General features: G+C 36.8%; 1 protein-coding gene across 1 annotated transcript in view; it reads right to left on the bottom strand.

The window, feature by feature from the left end:
- Positions 1 to 12,927: 12,927 nt before the first annotated feature.
- LOC128664067 (solute carrier family 45 member 3-like) overlaps positions 12,928 to 19,628 on the bottom strand; it is a 296,255-nt gene continuing 289,554 nt past the window's right edge. The window contains exon 5 of the mRNA XM_053718743.1: positions 12,928 to 17,698. Within this exon, the coding sequence (XP_053574718.1) occupies positions 17,261 to 17,698 (438 nt within the window). The 3' untranslated portion in view covers positions 12,928 to 17,260. The remainder of the gene's footprint in view (positions 17,699 to 19,628) is intronic.

Genomic DNA, 19,628 nt, shown 5'->3' with positions numbered 1-19,628 from the left:
ATAGTAGTTACCAGTAAAGACTCACAACTAAATCTTTCAAATTTAATAGACGTCATGATACTGTTGCATTACATTATATTTGCCCTAAATATATTGAGATACACCCTTGGTTTTCGGCTGTGGCATGACAAGGTGCATCACATACCAGCTAAGAATTATTCATATCTCCCTATCCCAGGGGTCAGCAACCTTGGCTCTTCAGATGTTTTAAAACTAAATTATGGGAAATATAGTTCTAAAACAAGGAGAGCCAAGGTTGCTGACCCCTGCCCTATCCAATCATCATAAAGATGAGATCTAGGTTAATTTGTGAATATTGGTTATGTTTCTTGTGGAATAGTAGATCTCCATTTAAGTTGGTTTAGGCTGATCTAAGGGAGATGCTGAGTAACCATGTAGAACAGTAGTGTAAGGACTGAGGTTCCTCTGGTTATTATGGGCTATAAGTGGTTGGGATTGTGTTTCCATGGTCTACACTTATCCTACTAGGGATGAAATTTCGGGTGTTTGATTCGTTTTGTGTGGAGCCACTGAATTTGTATCGCAACCTCATTTAGATACAAACCCTTGTGTTCTTCTTAGTGAGCTTCACGGCTACGTTACAACATATACATTTTCTGTGCCATGGTTTGCTTTACAAATAAACTACACACTGTGGCAAAAACACTCACGTAGCTTATCTGGTAAGGTCCAAGTTAGGTATGTGTGGTGGTTGATATTCACAGCACAAAACCAGAGGGTATCCCACATATATTAAGTCACACATCTGTAGGTTTGGTATGACTCCCACAAGCAGCAGGCATATAAACACATATAACTTTAAAAAAATTAGAATGACATTTACAAATGTTTTTTTTTTTTTGTTGTTGATGCAGAAATAAAATTTATGGAATATCTTCCCTTTTACAAAATATTGTTGTTTCTGGTAACACCCTGTGGATTTGCATCAAGAAGAGCATTTATTTATCCACTTCTTTTCCACAAATAAACAACTGAAAACCATTTGTGATTGCACAATATAAATTTAAACCCATAATTGCTTATATTTCTTTCAGGACTTCATAGTCACCCACTCAAATAGCTGGGCTGGTTTAAAATGGAAATTTTATGCGATCCTAAAAATAATGCAACTAAATCTTTCATTTAAAAGAAGATTTACAAAATGCTAAAAGAACCAAGTTCCATGCTCAGCGAAAAACTACAGACATCTAGCAGAGATGAAGGGTTTTGTACAGGAAGGATGTTAGGACTCCAATATATATAGAGTTTGAGCCCAGTGATAAATATCACATATTGGTAATTAATGCACAAAATAGCATAATTATATATACACATATAGACATACTATTTCCTAACAAAACCAAAGGCATATACCAGCCTTTTTCAGGCAATCTTTTTGTAAGATATACACATTTTTTTACCTACACGTATCTCTCCAATCTCCACCAAAAGGACAATAAATCAGTAAATTAAACTTCTCAGTTTTATAGGAAATTCTAGAAGAAAATAAGAGAGGATGAATAGATCTGTGTATTATACAGATCATTGTGCTGACATTTCAGCCATTAAAGGGGCATAAAACCCTTTTTTTTTTCTTCCATTATTCAGAGCATGGCAATTTGAAAAAACTTTCCGATTTATTTCTGTTATCTGATTTGTTTTGTTCTCTTTGTATCCCCTTGTTGAAATGTATACCTAGGTAGACTCAGAAGCTGCTGATTGGTGGCTGCAAATATATGCATCTTGCCATTGGTTTTCAGCTAACTCCCAGTAGTGCATTGCTGCTGCTTCAACAAAAGATTCAAGGAGAATGAAGAAAATGGCATAATTGAAGTAAATTGGAAAGTTGTTTAAAATCGTATGATCTATCAGAATAATGACAGAAAAATGTTGGGGTTCATGTCCCTTAAAGTGCTAGAATATAATGTTATTAGCAGTGAAGATAATCTATTGCGGTAGTGGCAATTTCCTACAGCTTCCATTTTTTAAGCATGGATGTAATGTCAAGAACCGTATCAATGAGATTGTAAAGGTTTCTCCATTATATCTATAAAGACAAAACATTCGCCCATCCCTACTAGTGGACCTTTAACTGCTAGGTCCTTCCTAATCACTGTTTATTTCCATAAGGAAAGTCTGATAATGGGTGAAGTTATCGTCATATTATTCCACCTCACTGATGGAGACAAACTATAATACAAATCTAGTAGCTCTCTGTGGTTATGGAACCGAAGACGAGTAGGATGCTCAAGCCCTTACTTTGCTGTGGCGTTCTTCTGCACCAACACTAAAAGTGAAGGTCGTGAGTCCAAGCAAGGTAAGGTGCAGAGGGATAGGCCCCTGTGTTAGGCGTCAAACAAACGCTGACAAATCCCGTCACTCAGATACTCCAAGTCGGATGTAAAAGTAATTTTTTTTTATTGATAAGTGTTAAAAGCAGAAAGGGCACAAAATATGCACCATAAAAACACTGTACAGGAAAAGAATGATAGGTCCTTGACCCTCCGCATCTTTGTTGTTAGCATGATAAATAAAAAGTGGTGTTGCATCACAGCTCCTGAGCAAAACATGGCTGACGATCAGGAGAGGAACTAGCAAGTGGACACCAGTCACCCACTGCAGTGCAGTTACATAGATCAATCAAAGGGACATAAAACAAGTTGGGATAGAGACAAAATATAATACTATGTATGTTAACTACTTTACCTGCACATTTATACTGCATTGCTTTTCTTTTAAGTTTCCGAATTGTAAAGCTCTAACTCCCCCCACACATTTCCTTCTATGGCTGTATCTATATTTATTGTTGCTTTGGTAGAATGCAAAAGTGCCCAGTGATTATCTGCTGGAGCATGCCTAGAAGCTGTGAACTCAGTTAAAATACAATGCCTGTGTCTAAACAATAAGGGGATGGAGAACAGTGCTCCAGACAGCATGGCTATGTATTTCTGAAAATTATTTTTAAAATACCAGCAATTTTTACAATTTTTTTTATGCAAACTATTTTTTACTTAATTAGCCCTTTTAGGATATGCACAGATCTCAACAGGTTTTATGTTGTCACATGTCATATGTTGTATTGCAGTCACTAAACGAACATTAACGTTACAATGAGACAGAGACAGCAGTCTGCTTGGTAGGTGTAAAATGGGTAATTGAAATGTAAATTTGTATGTCATCAGCAATGAGATGATATTTCAAACCATAAGAAGTGTTAAGGTCACTGGGAAAAATGTTCAAAGAGACAAGAGATCAGTCCACAGAGATAGTGTTACACAGGAGAAAAATATAGTAGGAAAATGAAAACCACCAAACATACGATATAGTAAGCAACCTTCATGGGGAGGTTTATATTATAATAAAGAAACATAATTATACACAGTTAAAAAATACAACAAATCTTTCAAAGAAAAAATGAAATAAATATGAATATACTCACACAGACGAGAGAAGAAGAGAGAGAAAAGGAGAGAGATGAAGAGAGAGAAAGAGAGAGAGATAAAGGGGCATATTTATCAAAATGCGAGCGGACATGATACGATGTAGCGTATTATGTCCGCTGCACATCGATAAATGGAGACAGCATACACTGTTGGCATTTTTCATTGCACAAGCAGTTCACCAGAACTGCTTGTGCAATACCGCCCCCTGCAGATTTGCAGCCAATCGGCTGCTAGCTGGGGGTGTCAATCAACCTGATCGTATTCGATCGGGTTGATTTCTGTCCGCAGCCTCAGAGCAGGCGGACAAGTTATGGAGCAGCGGTCTTTAGACAGCTGCTTCATAAATTCTGTTTCCGTCGAGCCTGAAGACTCGTCGGAAACAAGGGGCATCCGTTCGGAGCTTGAGAATTCGGCCCCAAAATGTTGATTGAATTAGCTGTGTTAGTTCAGTGACTTAGATGCTAAAAAAACAGAACTAAGCAGGAAACCTTTTTATTGACTAACCGTGTACTTTAAAATACAAGTTTGCGAAAGATTTGTTCTTCAAGTTATAGCAATGTTGATCAAAAAGAGGGAAATTAAACATTATACCTTGAAAAACAGTCTGGGGATTAGATTTGTAGCGTTTTTCCTTTATATAAAAAAGGATTATTGATAAGTAAGAAAATGTTAAATTAGTTGCTGGTATTTAAACTTTATATCCTCATTATTAAAAGGATTATTTTATCTTATTTATAAGGCTTAGTAACTAAGTTCTAATGGCGCTAGTGCTAACCCAAAATATGTAATATATCAAAAGATAGTATAATGAAAACATTTAATCGTACTTTTTTTTTTTACATTTTGTTCATCTTACATTGGTAACGCAATTAGAGTCTCATTCGGCAGAAAAGTGGTATATTGAATAAATTATTACCTTTATTGTTTGTTATATATATTCAAAATGTTAAATGATGTCTCTTTTTTACTGTGTTTTTTTGCGGCACATAATAAGCATCTATGTTAAAGGGTATATTTTAATCCTTGTGTATCTGTGTTCTGCTTTAGCATCAGTTCTCCTACCCCCCAGACAACACAGATTTGAGTTTTTCAATCTAAATTAGGGCTAGATTACAAGTGGAGCACTATTTAGCACTTTTGCTTTCATGAAAACAGAGCTGGAAGTAAACTTTTAATGTGAGCAGCTTAGTGTGCGTAATGCAAGTTAAAATTAAAATGTTTGTATCCGAGCAAAACCCAATGCACGCTAAATACAGGAATTCAGATATCCCTGCTGCTATAACTTCTTCTCTCCATAGACTTCAAAGGAGTCCTAACACTTATTGCTTGCAGGCTAAAACGACACCACGTAAGACCAAGTGCACTGAACCTGATGTGAGATTCATATTTCAGATTCCAATATACTTCACATAGAAGAAAATTTTCTTTATATATATATATATATATATATATATATATATATATATATATATATTATTACTTACGGCATGGTTTGAAAGCAAGTACATCTTCAAAGACAGGAATCCTAATGTTCTATTGTACCGGAGGTACATAGATGATCTTTTTGTAGTGGGCACCCCGGATGAACTAACCACATGGATCGAATATTTGAATAATGCAGAAGTATTTGTCAAACTGAAAAGTGAAAGTGTCGAGTAGAGGATACACTTTTTGGATTTATGCATCTTCAAAAGTGATACAGAATTGGGTTCAAGTTGAAGACTACACTATTTTCTAAACCTAAGGATAGAAATACTCTTCTACAATTTAGTAGCTTCCATCCACCACAATTCAAAACCGGCATTGAGAAGTCACAATTTCTAAGAGTCAACTAGGATTCCACTCTAAAACTGACACAATTGTGTGAGATGAAAAAAAGTTCCTCTGTAGAGGGTAAAACATCAACATAGTTAACAGTATACTTGAAGAAGTGATACACCTGGACCAATCGGAGCTAATACAAAGGAAACCCACATGTACATTGGAGTACATGGTCTATTATTTATTGTGTCCATGTGGCCAGTTATATATAGGCAAGACTTGCACTTCTTTCCGTGAGAGACTTGCCAACCCCAAAAGTGCCATCAGAGCAGCATATAAAGATGGTCGCTCTGACCAACCTGTGGCCAGACATTTTCTTGAGCACAAACACCCTATATCCTCTTTAAGAGCTATGCTAATTGACAGAGTTGCCCCCCTCCAACATGGTGGTGACATGGATAAAGAGCTACTAAAGCGTGAATCCCGATGGATTTACAGACTAAATACCCTAACGCCTGGAGGCTTGAATTTCAACCTGGACTATTATGTATTCTATTGAAAGTATCTGCTTGATTTGTTTCTATGATTAATGGTTCCATGATTTTGCATATTGTCTTTGCTCACTTATTTGTCTAAAGGGGGTCCAGAGGGGCAAACATCACAGGCCCCACATCAGGAGGGTGAAATACAAGACACAGACCACCCCGCAGGGGGCGGTAGAAAATATAGTTATAAATTTGAGTTCACATATACTCACACCCTCTGAGAATAAATTGCTCAATAAAGGATTATCATTTATCCCCAGTCAGGGAATTTCTGAGTTACATCTCAAAATGGATATTCTTAAATATCAGAAATCACTTAAGATTAAGGAACATTTTCAATATACCCCAGTAGATCCAAATATAGTTCCAACTAAATGTAAAAAACCTAGCAGTTTCGAACCCAGTAATTGTAGTCCCACAATCAAAACATTCATTAGACTCGTTACACAAGATCTAGAAACCGAGACGGTAGAAACTAAATGGAAGAATAATTTGTCTAGAGATGAACATATAGCCATTAAGTCACTCCAAGGGGACCCCACATTAATTATTCGCCCAGCGGCTAAGGGAGGGGCCATAGTCCTAATGGACTACATTGACTATCGTTAAGATATTATTCTTCAATTATCAGACACATTAACATAAAAGAAGCTAACTTTTGACCCAACATCTCCATATAAAAATGAGCTTGATGAAACTATCTGGATGGGGTTCACACAAGGGTATATTAGTGAATCCATTAGAGATTTCTGTATCACAGATTGTCCAATTACCCCCTTATTCTATACACAATACAGAAAATTCACAAATCACTCCATAAACCCCCTGGCAGAGCTATAGTGTCAGCCAGGGGTTCTATTTTTCAACCGGTGGGCCAATATGTAGATACACTATTACAACCCATGGTCAAGAATACGAGGTCCTTTCTTTTAGATACTAATGATCTCATTCAACAGCTGACCAAAGTACAGATACAAGAGGGTGACCTGTTGGTGAGCCTTGATGTCAATAATTTGTATACTATTATTCCCCATGAGCAAGGACTAGAAGCAATTAAAGAACATCTAATACATTTTGATGTGTACAGTGGCCCACCAATTGAATTTGTCCTTGCCTTAGTGGAACTATGTCTCAAAAGAAATTATTTCCGTTTTGAAGACAGTTATTATGTTCAACTCACAGGAACGGCCATGGGCTCGAATTTGGCCCCGGCCTACGCTAAAACCTTTATGTCGGCCTTTGAGAACCAGCATCTATGGTCACACCCTGAATCCTCTATTCTCTTTTATAAACGTTATATAGACAATATAATTTTGATCTGGAGAGGGGGTAGGAGTGCATTAGACACATGGTTCAATAAAATTAACTCCACAGAGTCCACAGTGAGATTCAAAATCAATGTTGATGAACATAGCATACATTTCTTGGATGTTTCTATCTTTATTATAGGGAATAGATTAGGAACAACCCTATATACTAAGCCCACTGATCGCAACTCCCTATAGAGGGCAGAAAGCTGCCACCCCCCGTCGCTTTTTAAAGGTATAGTGAAGTCCCAACTCATTAGAACACTAAGGAACAACACAGATAGGGAAACAGGGGTCTCCCAGATGCATTCAATGAAACAAAAGTTCCTTGAGAGGGGTTACAACAGAGATACTGTGGAAAACATACTGGATGAGGTCAAGGACCATGTCATTACGAGTAGGGTTGAGACAGAAGACATTTCACCTACTCCTATTATCATGAGCACCACTTTTGCTCCAAATAACAGGCAAACGGGGTATATCTTGAACAAACACTGGTCTTTGTTGACATCTGATACAAGACTCCCCTGTATGAATAACACAAAACCAATGGTTGGATTTAAAAGGGGTATTAACCTCAGAGATCTCCTGGTGAAAACGGACTCTAAGTTATGCTATCAACCAACACAGAAAGTCAACATAAGAGGTTGTCACAAATGCCTGGGGTGCATCACCTGTAATTCAATGATAGCAACAAAAACTTTCCATCATCCACATAAGAATAAAATTTACAACATCAGGTATTCCATCTCCTGTAATACAACACACGTGGTATATCTACTTATTTGCCCGTGTGCTTCATTCTTTGTGGGAAAAACACGAGGTACCATCAAGGAGAGAATGGCTAATCACCGTCTGTCTATTTGTCAAGCCCTGGAAACTGGGCAATCTGATTAACCGGTGGCACGGCATTGCCTGATGAGCTTGCATCCTGTATCATCTATCAGAATCATCTTAATTGATCATATTCCTAAACCTGATAGAGGAGGGGATCGTGATAAGATGCTCCTCAGACGAGAGGCAGAATGGATCTACCGCTTGGGATCCATACATCCCCGGGGTCTTAATTCGGTACCAGATTTTAAGGTCATTATTTAGGTGATGGCATTTGATACATACCTGGGGTGCCGGTGCTTCATTGTAGTAGGCACAGCGGGGATATTAGGGGATGGCACACATTCTGTTGTGAGGTTTCTTATTGTCCTGGGCTGTCTGGGTTGGATTGATCGGGATCACACGTTGGTGGATCCTGTCCATCCTTTTATCCCCTACTTTTTAGAGCAAGAGTCACTCAATTTTGTCAATGCCCCCTAATAGCCTTAGCCGTGGGAACCAGGACTGGTATGGACTCCATTTGGATGTTTTCTTTCTGCCGGTTTTGAACTCTAACAATGAAAGGGAAGTTTAGGGTTCCACAGGACTTCAAAGGAATAACAGAACATTCACTATTAATTTTTAATTGTTACAGGTTTAAGTTCCCCTTTCTGTTGCATAATTCTGTATACAGTAGGGATGATCCAATATGTTTTTATCATATGCTACTTAATTAGTATGGTATGATATGAGATACGATGTGATGTAGACCCCTTTAAAGATTACCAGGTGTTTAAGATTGTAATATCCAGAGAATTGTAGTGTCAATTGGTTGGATTTGGTACCTCTAATGTATTTACATTTAATTAGGAGGACCATTTTAAATATCTGGTTTTACCCTCAATATGTAGCACAGAGTGAGCCAAAAATTGAATATATGCTAAATGCCCTATTTTTTATGTTTTATTTTTGTATTACATGACATAATTTTTTGCTATATATCTTGTGTTCAGAAGTTCTGTCTTTTATGTGACAATTATTAATTGCAATTTCAAAATGTCACTGGATTTATGTGACACACTTTGCTACAATATTATTATTTTTCATCATTTAGCTCTTTAATAAGAGCCACCTATTAGACATATTGTTTTTTGCTATCTGAATAGGTAACCATGACAACCTAGGTAGCGTTATTTGCACATTTAAATGTTTCTCTATTAATAGAATTTTTTCACATTTCACATGTATGAAGTAGATAAGGTATGATGCTTATATTGGCACAATACATTTGGAGGTCACATGGTAGTAGCTATTATTACAATCTCTCTTTACAATCAGTGGGGTTTATTCAGTGAAAAATTTTCACTAAACCGGAAGTGGCGGCACTTCCGCTTTCAGTGAATGCATTCATACGGCACAAACATTTGAGAAGATATACAAGGGAAGTATTTATGTAAGACACTACACTCTTTTTAATATCAATATTTCCCTGAATTTTCGAGAACACACTGCTTACAATAAATCGTTTATCCCTACACTGATTTGTTTGCTAAACCAGAAGTGAAGGTACTTCCGGTACGCAACCATGCATGCCAACAGTGATCAGTAAATTCCTCACTAAGGTATTCTATAACGCATATGAGTGAGCTTTCAGTCCCATTTTACTGTTTTATACATAGGCATCAGCACACGTATTCTATAAATGATGCAGGCTTGATGATTATATTTACTATCTTTGTGTAAATAATGACATTATTGAACCGGAAGTAATTCTATTTCCGGTTTTGTGGAACGCATGGCGTGCGTTCCACTGTTGATCAAAGGAACTTATCTGAAACACACAGGTGATTTGTTTTTGCTTGTAATGATATGTGAAACACTATTTAAGGTTGCAATAGGACACTGTTTGCTTTATTCTGATGAAGGGGTCTGTGTGAACCCTGTTTGTTGACCCACTACAAAGAAGACCTGAGAGTGCATTTGTTTGCTTCTATATTTATTTCATTTTTGCACCCAGGCTGATGTCCCAGGGGGTGGATTTACTTTTTGGGAATGCATTATATATATATTTGCATTCCATATGGTGGCTTTTTCCTTTGGTTTGATAGTTCTGCAAACTAAAGTTATTTTCAAAAAAGTTTCTAGGTCTGAAGAAAAAACAGGGTATAAGTATTATGGATGCGCATTTGTTGCAAAGTATGCCAAATATGGTCGCACCGGCAGCAGCATTCGGCTTTTTTGCCGGATTTCTTCTTGTGAAAGTTTAAAACAAAAAGGATCTGGATTTTTACAGATCATGAACATTTTATAAGTGAGGCACTAAGATAAGAATTATACAAGAATTAAACAAGGATTGGACAAGGGGGCAAGACACAAGGCAAGTACTTGTCATTATGTGTTTTAAGTATCTTATTGTTTCCTTATGCAAGTACTGCTGCAATTCTGTGTTTTATTTATTTAATTGGTTCCCACTTTTGTAAAGATGCTTAATATATTCATATTCCTTTTTGCTACCTCTTGCCTACATTACAAACTACTTTACTCAATTACTCTTCCCCCCTCACCACCTCCTCTGTTTATTAACCCATCCCTCTTAAAATCACCTTACTTTTGTACTCATGAACTTCACACATTCCTAGACATTCACGTGTACCTTTCCACAGACTCCAGTAACCAAAACCCACAGCCATATAGTTAGCGCTTTCGCCCCTGTTACTGAGTAAGAAGTTTCTGCACTTATACTGCACTCTCACCTCACTACCTGTCCCCTCAACCCCATCCCCTCACAGCTACTCCTCTCCCTCTCTTCTACCCTTACCCCTATTCTCACACACATTTTTAACCTCTCCCTCAGCACTGGTATATTTCCCTCATCTCTAAAACATGCACTGGTCACACCTATCCTAAAAAAACCTTCTCTCGATCCAACCTCCCCATCCAACTACCACACTATTTCCCTACTCCCTCTTGCCTCAAAGCTTCTTGAAAAGCTAGTACATGCACGCCTATCCCATTTCCTTACATTACACTCCCTCCTTGACCCACTGCAATCTGGATTTCACCCCCATCACTCTACAGAGACAGCAATCGTTAAGGTTACCAATGACCTACTTACAACAAAATTAAAAGGCCTCTGCTTATCCTTCTTGATCTCTCTGCAGCCTTTGATGCTGTTGACCACCCTCTTTTGCAACAAACCCTCCAATCCTTCTGCATTTGTGACACAGCCCTCTCGTGGTTCTCTTCCTACCTGTCTAACCCTATCTTTAGTGTAGTCTTCTATGGGGCTTCCTCTGCCCCGTTACCACTTTCTGTTGGGGTATCGCAAGGCTCTGTCCTCGGTCACCTTCTCTTCTTAATCTGCACGTCATCATTAGGTTCCCTAATAAAGTCCCATGGGTTTCAATATAATTTGTATGCCGAGGACACTCAAATTTACATCTCTGCTCCAGACCTATCTCCATCCTTGCTAACCCATGTCACTGTCTTTCTCTCATCTCTTGATGGATGTCCTCTCACTACCTTAAGCTAAATCTCTCCAAAACCGAGCTCCTTATTCCCCCCCCTTCTTCTAAAATCTCCACCCCATCTCTCTATAACTGTCAACAACTCCATCATTATCCCTACCCCGCATGCCTGATGTCTTGGAATCACCTTTGACTCAGATCTTTCTTTCACTCCTAAAAAGTCTCTAAAATTAGATATTTTGTTACACAAGACAAAACTAAGATTTTGATCCACTCTCTCATCCTTCCCCGCCTTGACTACTGCAACTCCGTCCTCTCTGGTCTCCCTAGCTGCCGTCTAGCTCCTTTACAATGCAAAATTGAATGCCTCTGCCAGGCTCATCTTCCTTACACATCGTTCTTCATCTGTTGCACCTCTTTGCCAATCCCTTCACTGGCTTCCTCTTGCCTCCAGGACTAAACACAAACGTCTGACTCTGACATACAAAGCCCTCAACTGTACTGCTCCCATCTATATCTCAGACCTAGTCTCCAGATACTCTTCCCTCAGCCCCCTTCGCTCTGCTCACGACCTCCTCCTCTCTTGTTACTTCCTCACATTCCCATTTACAGGACTTCTCCAGACTGGCTCCCATCTTGTGGAGCTCTCTGCCTCGCTTCACAAGAATCTCCCCTAGTTTTAGAAGCTTCAAGCGCTCCCTAAAGACTCTTCTGTTCAGGGATGCATACAACCTACACTAACCTTTCCTAATAGCAGTTCCTCTCCTCCTCTTGCTATCCCCTTGAACTCTCTTAGAATGTAAGCCTAAGCCAACTGCTTGCAGATCACCTTCACAAGAGCTGACTACAACAGTGCGACTCTAGGCAGCGCCCTCTACCCGCTTGATCCCTATAATTGCTACCTTGTATACCGCCTATGTTTATAGCGCTGCGGAATCTGTTGGCGCTCTACAAATAACCGATAATAATAATAATAAGAGAATAATAGTTGTGTGTTGAACTTTCCCACAAAGATATCCAGCTCCAAAAAAGAGCTGAATGCTGCTGCAGGCACGACCATATTTGGCATACTTTGCAACACAAAAGCAACAAAAGCACATCCGTAATAAGTCCCCAATCACTGTCTGTGTTCAGCTCGGCAGCTTCAGCACTTGCCACTCTGAGTGTGTTTAACATCTTTGCAGAGGTTAAACACATAAAATTGGAGCCACAATATTGGAAAAACTGCATGCTCTAACAAGGTAAAATGTAATTTTTGCACTGGAATATTCAGTAAAATATAATGCATTAATAACATGATGCTTTAAGTTTTTCCAGCTTCAGAAAATCAAATTCCCAAACACCTTGTTGACACCTACAGTGGAATCAGCTGACGCTAACGGCACAGTGATAGCTTTAAAATATGGAAAGATATCTTTTTTTTTTTTTTCCAAAAGATAGTTTATTTGATGTAAAGACAAGCAACATATTATATAAACAAACATTATTTAATATTACAAACAATCTATCAACCTAAAGTATAAATTATATTTATTTCCAGTAACAAAATAAAATTATTTCTTGTATGAAACAGGCACTTACTGGTAATGTGTTGCTTAACTTGATAAAACATTTCCTTGAGATATTTAACACATTTTCCAATTTACTTTTCTTCACATCACACAGAAACCTGAAGGTACAAATTAGTGACATTAAATGGGCTTATGTGCCAAGAAAACCTTATAAATACACAACACTCCTTTGACATAAGATGTTAAAAAAAGCCTTATCATCAAAATAATAATAGTATTAAAGGGATGTTAAACGCTAGACAGAATGATGTATTCAAAGTAAAGATTAGTTTGAGAATAATGTATAGATGTGTGTTCTTTTTTTAAATTATATTAGTTTAAATATTAAAAAAAGGAATGTCATGTTTTAGTGTCCATAAAACAATAGGCTTCACCACGTTGTAACTTAGGTTTTCTTCTCTGCTGAAGCCAATCAGGGACAATTATAAATCGATCACTAGATTGTGTAACCAATGACTGGATGAAATATAACAGTTATTTTTAGAGCCCGCATTTTCACTTTTCACAGGAACTGGAAAGCCCACAATTTTCAGAATTAATTTACAGAAAAATGAGGCAAAATAAATAATGAACATATATGGCAAAAGTTGTTTTGCTACATATAATTAAACATTTTATATTATAATCTCAAAGTATTTCATGTCCCTTTTAAGTCCAATTTTGATTAAGATGGTTCATGTGTGAAAACATTGTTTATAAAGGGGTCGCTGAATTTCAGTATAAACACAATATGTAGATAAAACAAGGTCAAATATTCCAGACAACAAGAAAATAATTAGCAAACTACAGGATATGCTGTAATGAGGATGGCCAGTAGAACAGCCAGACAGCTTAATTATAATCTAATGCTAATATATTTACTAATTAAATGAACAGAAAAAACATATGTGATATGTCCTCAAATCACATCATTTTTAAAATCAAATGATATATGCACATGTGATGAGTGAAGATATACTATATACCACTGCTGTATGATTTTATACTTTACCAGGCATATTCAGATTTCTGCTTTATTTATATTACAAAGATTAATTAGTTACTTGCAGTTTAAATACAATTAACAGTAGATATGTGCAAATATTCAGCACTTTTTGTTAGTGAAACGAATGCCAAAAAATGGCCGTCATCTGTGGCATTCGGCTTATTTTGGAGGGACAAATTTATAAGTGTACAAGACACAAATATCTGGATTTGCATAATAAAATATGCACATATCTAATAAACAGCTTTTTTGCTAAACTATCTGTACCATCCACTATGGTAGACTTTAAAAGCAACTAAAAATCAACACTAATGGACTCATCTATATATTGTTATAGCAATAAATAAATATTTGATAAAAATATAAATGCTAGTTCTGGCCTTACTCATGAATTTAGTATAGCATTGCAGGCAGACCTTTTGATTCTACAGTAGAATTACATACTACAATTAAGAGGTATTAGCCCATTATGGAAAATAAATAAATACATTATTAGCAGCTTATTCCTAGATGTATTATAAATTACAATAATGCTTCAAAATGCTGATTCATTACCAGTAGTTACCATTCAAAAGATTAACAAAACCATACAGTACATAAGTTAGAGAATTGTTACAAATAAATATTTTACTGTTCTATATTGTTAAGTTGCACCCCTTAATATATTTGAAAATAAAATATTTATAGTTATATAGTGTATTTTATTTTAGGGAGAAAAGTGTGTAAGGAAACATTTCCAGAATACATTTCCCTATTATACATATCCGGTGTGAAATATGATAATTTGTTTTTGTTTTATTGTTTGTTTATAGGTAAAATATTACAAATATGCAATACATTTTTTTTCTTTGTTGGATATTTTAAAATTAATTACAATTTTTTCTTGAAAAAAAAAACAAGAATCGGCTTTGTTTTTTAATTTTTAGGCTTGTAACTTTCTATCAACAGAACTGTAATTACCAGTCTATGAGCACTTGCACCTTGAGAATCATTTTTGCACAAACATGTATTGGCCAACAGTTTCAATACCAATTTGAACACATTTTAATGTGTTTAAATGTTGTCCTTTCATATGCAAGACTGAATATATTTTAGTTTGATGCCCCTTTAACTATTTGCATAACAGCTCCTGAGCAAGAAACCGCTAGTGAGCTAACTGGAAGAAACACTCGCCACTAATCAATGGCAGTTTTCCTGCTTCTGGGCCAGTAATTTCCATTTTAATTAGTCACTCGGTGGCCTTATTGGATAAAGAGAGATTTTCTTATCCAATGTGGCCACTAATTGTAACTTTTATGGGCATAGTACAAGTAACTAAGCGACCCAAAATTATTAAAGGAAGCAACTGGTCTCATGCAATGCATGGGCTAGCTGCTGCTATTTTCTAAAAATAAACTAATGTAAATGTAGGACAATTTCAGCCGGTACAGGGACCAGGGTTTTTAAAGGGACAGTAAAGTCAAAACTAAACTTTGACGATTAAGATAGATCAACTTTCCAATGTACTTCAAATTTCAAATTTGATTTGTTGTTTTTGTATCATTTATTGATGAGTAAACCTAGGTAGGCTTATGGAAAATCTGCAGCGTGCACGCGCCTAAAATTCTATGGCAGCAGTGTTTGCAGCAATATTTGTAGCAATGTTGTACATTGTTGCAAAAACTGCTGGCTAGAATGCTAGAAATGTGTACTCTCCTGATCTCCTATGAGCCTACCTAGATTTACTCTTCAACAAAGGATACCAAGACAACAAAGCAAATTTGACAGTAGAAGTAAATTAGAAAGTTGTTGAAAATAGCATTCTAGATCTAAATCGTCAAAGCTTAAAGGGACAGTATTCTATAAAATTACACTTAGTGCTCCAGCAGGTCTTATTTAATTTTCTGAAAACAAAAAAACATATGTGGTGTGTGCGTGGCCCACTCCCAGCTGGGGAGGCGGCGTTGAAAACTTCCACTGAGTGTTCTGTTGTTGCCCTGAGCAGCCCTCGTGAACTGGCGATGGCTAGCTGCTGGCTTTTGGATTGTGAAGGCTCTCAACGTGCATTGTGGTTTGTGGGAATTTCCTGAGGGCGTGGCCTGGACGGAATTGGTTCATATGCATATGATCACGCCCCTTGGGCCATCGTATGTTTTTTGCCCGTTTCCCCCGGGCACCGTCGTTTCCTGGGGGAAGTTAGGCGAGAGTGAAGAGTGCACTAGAGCAAGAAATTACGTATGGGTTCTGTTGGTTGTTTTGCTTGCCAGTCAAAGCAGACAAACTTGCTATTGGCCCCAATGATTGCCTGTCATGCACAGAGAAAATGTGCACAGCAACTATGTTGACTCATTCCGTGTCTCCCCGGTGGAAAAGTTATGTCAGAATTATCCGACATTGGACCGCAAGCGGAAAAACCATTTGTCGGATGCATTCTGAAATAGGACCGGAAAAAGATTAATGTGATTCAAATTACTTGCTTTTTTAAGGCTTATTTGTATATATGAATTAGCTGGTTTTGTGTTTTGAAGCCACAACCTAATAATAATCTAATAATCAAATCTCATTACTTTATCACATTGTGTACATATACAGCTTCTTTATCTTATATCTGTCCGTAAACCAATCACCAATACTTGGAGAGAGCAATGAAAAATTAACATTTTATTACCTTATTTCTTCTATAACCCACTGAGAGTGTTATTTCTTTTACTGGCTGTGTTAACACAGCTTGGCCTCGAGGCCAAAAACTTTCAGGATGGGTGGGGATACCACAGGCTAAATAAACTATTTAAAATGCCAATATAAGGGTAATGGAAATACTTATAAACAATTTAATACACTCCAGCAGGTAAAGTGGATCATTGGGAACAAATTAAAGGGGAGACATTTTTTGAGTAAACTGTCCCTTTAAATTTGACTTTACTGTACCTTTAAGTTCTAAACAGGGACAGTGCTGTGTTAGTAATGAAGCATCCAAGTTGGGTCCTGAGGCAGAGCCAAGAAGGCACTGTTGGTAACTCCATAAGTCACTGATCACCAGTTATTATTAAAATAGGATAAAGGCACCATTATTATAAAAGTTATGTGAACCAGAAAATAAAAAAGGGTTAATACTGAAATATGTATTTGGTTTAAAATGCATCTAAAAATGACAATGTTTTTCTACATGATAAGAATTGGATTTTTTTTTAACATCTAGCATGAGTATTTTTCATGACGGACAAAGTTATTTCAAAATAACATTTTAAAGGTTTTGTGACTATAAATAAACATTTTCAAATGTCAGTGTCAATTTATCGGTGTTGGAAGAGATCCATTTCTATTACTGTAAACATGAACACTGTAAACAACAAATCTAACCAACAAATTAGCGGAACAAAGATTATTATTTAACTATGCAAGTCTTTTTGGTCAAAAACAATTCTGTTTGCCAGGTAAATGGCAAATATTCCAAAAATGACAGATGATGCAATGTACACAGTAACAGATTGCATAAATTGTACAATCATTCCCATACAGAGGGACGGAAACACCTGAGAAAGCAGGAACGCGCTGTCAAGAGTTGCGAAGTCCAGTCCTATCCCTCGTTTTGAATAGGTATCTTTGCAAGTTTCTTTTTTGTCCAAGGTTTGCTTGCAGTTATTATTAGAATAGTATTGGTGTTCTTGAAAATGAATATAACTCTCTAGTTCCTGAGGAATAAATACCCTTTCCTCTTTGCCACCATCACTCTGACAAACAGCTATATTGGGCGCAAAATAAACTGCTTCTTTGGTGAGAGTATTTCCATCCGGTCTTTTACACTCCACTGCCCTCGGCATAAAGATCTGTTAAAAGAAAAATAAATATGTAGTATTTTATATGGTCTGTAAGATTTCTAAATATAAAATGCAAACAGAATAAAACTGAACAACAACGAAAAAGTCAAACTTTAAAAAGGGACACTTTGAGATTCTAATATAAAATTATTAATAAAAAGTGCCGCTGTTTCCACCATATTTGTATTGCTATTTAATAAACTTTGAACTTTTTTTTAGACTGGTTTGGCTTCTGCAGAAACCTTTTTTGGGGCAGATCCTGTTAAAAGTGAAGTGCAGGCTCAAAACTCAGCTTTGCTATATTCCACACAGTCATTGGTTGAGCACCCTAACTGTACCCAATTATTCTCAGCAGATTAGCTAAGTTACAACATTTCTGTGCCCATTTCTTTACACACACTAATTAACTAAATTTTACTTATTTTTTCAATATTTTAATATAATTCTTGTATATAATTCAGTATAATGCCATTTGTTTAGTGTTAAATGGACCTTTAAAGGAATATTAAACTCAAAATGAAACCTCACATAAATATTAATAGAAAGTAAAAAAAAAATGCATGTACTTCCATTATTTTCCCAGCTTCACCTCAATTTACCTCAGAATTTTTTCCCTGCCCCCAGAGAAGGTAGAGTAGATGCTATAGGATACAATATCATCACCCAGCTACATGCTACAGCAATTGCTAGATCAAAGCAGGAGCTGTTTACATATGGCCCTATCTGACCACAACAGAGGATATAAGGTAAAATACTGAGGTGCATTTTGATGGTTGTCTCCTGCTTAATTGAGGATATATACTATAAAAATGAACAGACTTATGCCTAGGGCAGAAGGACTAAGGGGAGGAAGACAATTTTGAGGGGTTGTTTATGCCATTTACCTTCACACTTTTATGCTCTACAAAGTTATATTTATCAATTTCATTACAGATGAGTGATGCATCTCCATCAACCCTTGGCCTCTGGCTCAGAGAAACACATCAGGCAAAATTGATCTGAGATAGACCTAGTTTCCATTGAGGTGGTCAAGTTTGGAAACTGGTGGTAATATAAAAATTCTCCAAAGACTTTAATGGAGATGTTTTTACCATCCATTTCCAAACGTAACCACCTCAGTGGAAACTAGGCCATAGTTGGTAGTGGCAGTTTTAGAGGCAGCAGAATTCCCAGTGACTAGGACATTGCAAAAGCTAAATATGCCACTGACTATATAATTTTACTTTATTTCATGTTAAACAAATAATGCAAACATGGGGCAACATACTTCTATTTTATCCTAAAGCACAAACCGCTTTAGAACATCTTTTGTTCTGCTTTTGACAAAGTTGTATTATGTTTAGAAACAAAAACAGAAGAAGATGTACATTCTACATAGGTATACAAAGGAATATCAATAGTATGCTGGGGTGTTGTACAGTATTATAACATACTTTGCAATAAGATATGTCCTAAACAATGTGATCCTTTAGCCTTTAAAAAAAAAAAAAAACTAAACAAAACATGGAAACAACACTCCTGACATGCCCCAATGTGCCAATTCCAGAGCATGCTTAGCCACTGATGCATGTACTCTTGTAATCAAGTTGTCATGATTCCCAAGTCAGAACACGCAGTGATCTGAGATGTCATCACAGAAAATGCATCATGTCTGCAGAAAGAACAGGACACATGCAGGAACTGTTACTGATTTAACTTTGCAACGTTGCTCCACATCAGGCTGTTCTCTACAAACAGAGCTTTGCTCTGGCTGCACTGTGTAAAGTATCCTTAACACAGCGCATTCACAGCAAAGTGCTGTTTAAAGTGAAAAACATAATTTATGTAAGAACTTACCTGATAAATTAATTTCTTTCATATTGGCAAGAGTCCATGAGCTAGTGACGTATGGGATATACATTCCTACCAGGAGGGGCAAAGTTTCCCAAACCTCAAAATG

This window comes from Bombina bombina, chromosome 6 (assembly GCF_027579735.1).
Source record: "Bombina bombina isolate aBomBom1 chromosome 6, aBomBom1.pri, whole genome shotgun sequence".
Classification (NCBI taxonomy): Eukaryota; Metazoa; Chordata; class Amphibia; order Anura; family Bombinatoridae; genus Bombina; species Bombina bombina.
Note: the sequence above shows the minus strand (reverse complement) of the source record. Positions and strands in the feature narration are given on the sequence as shown.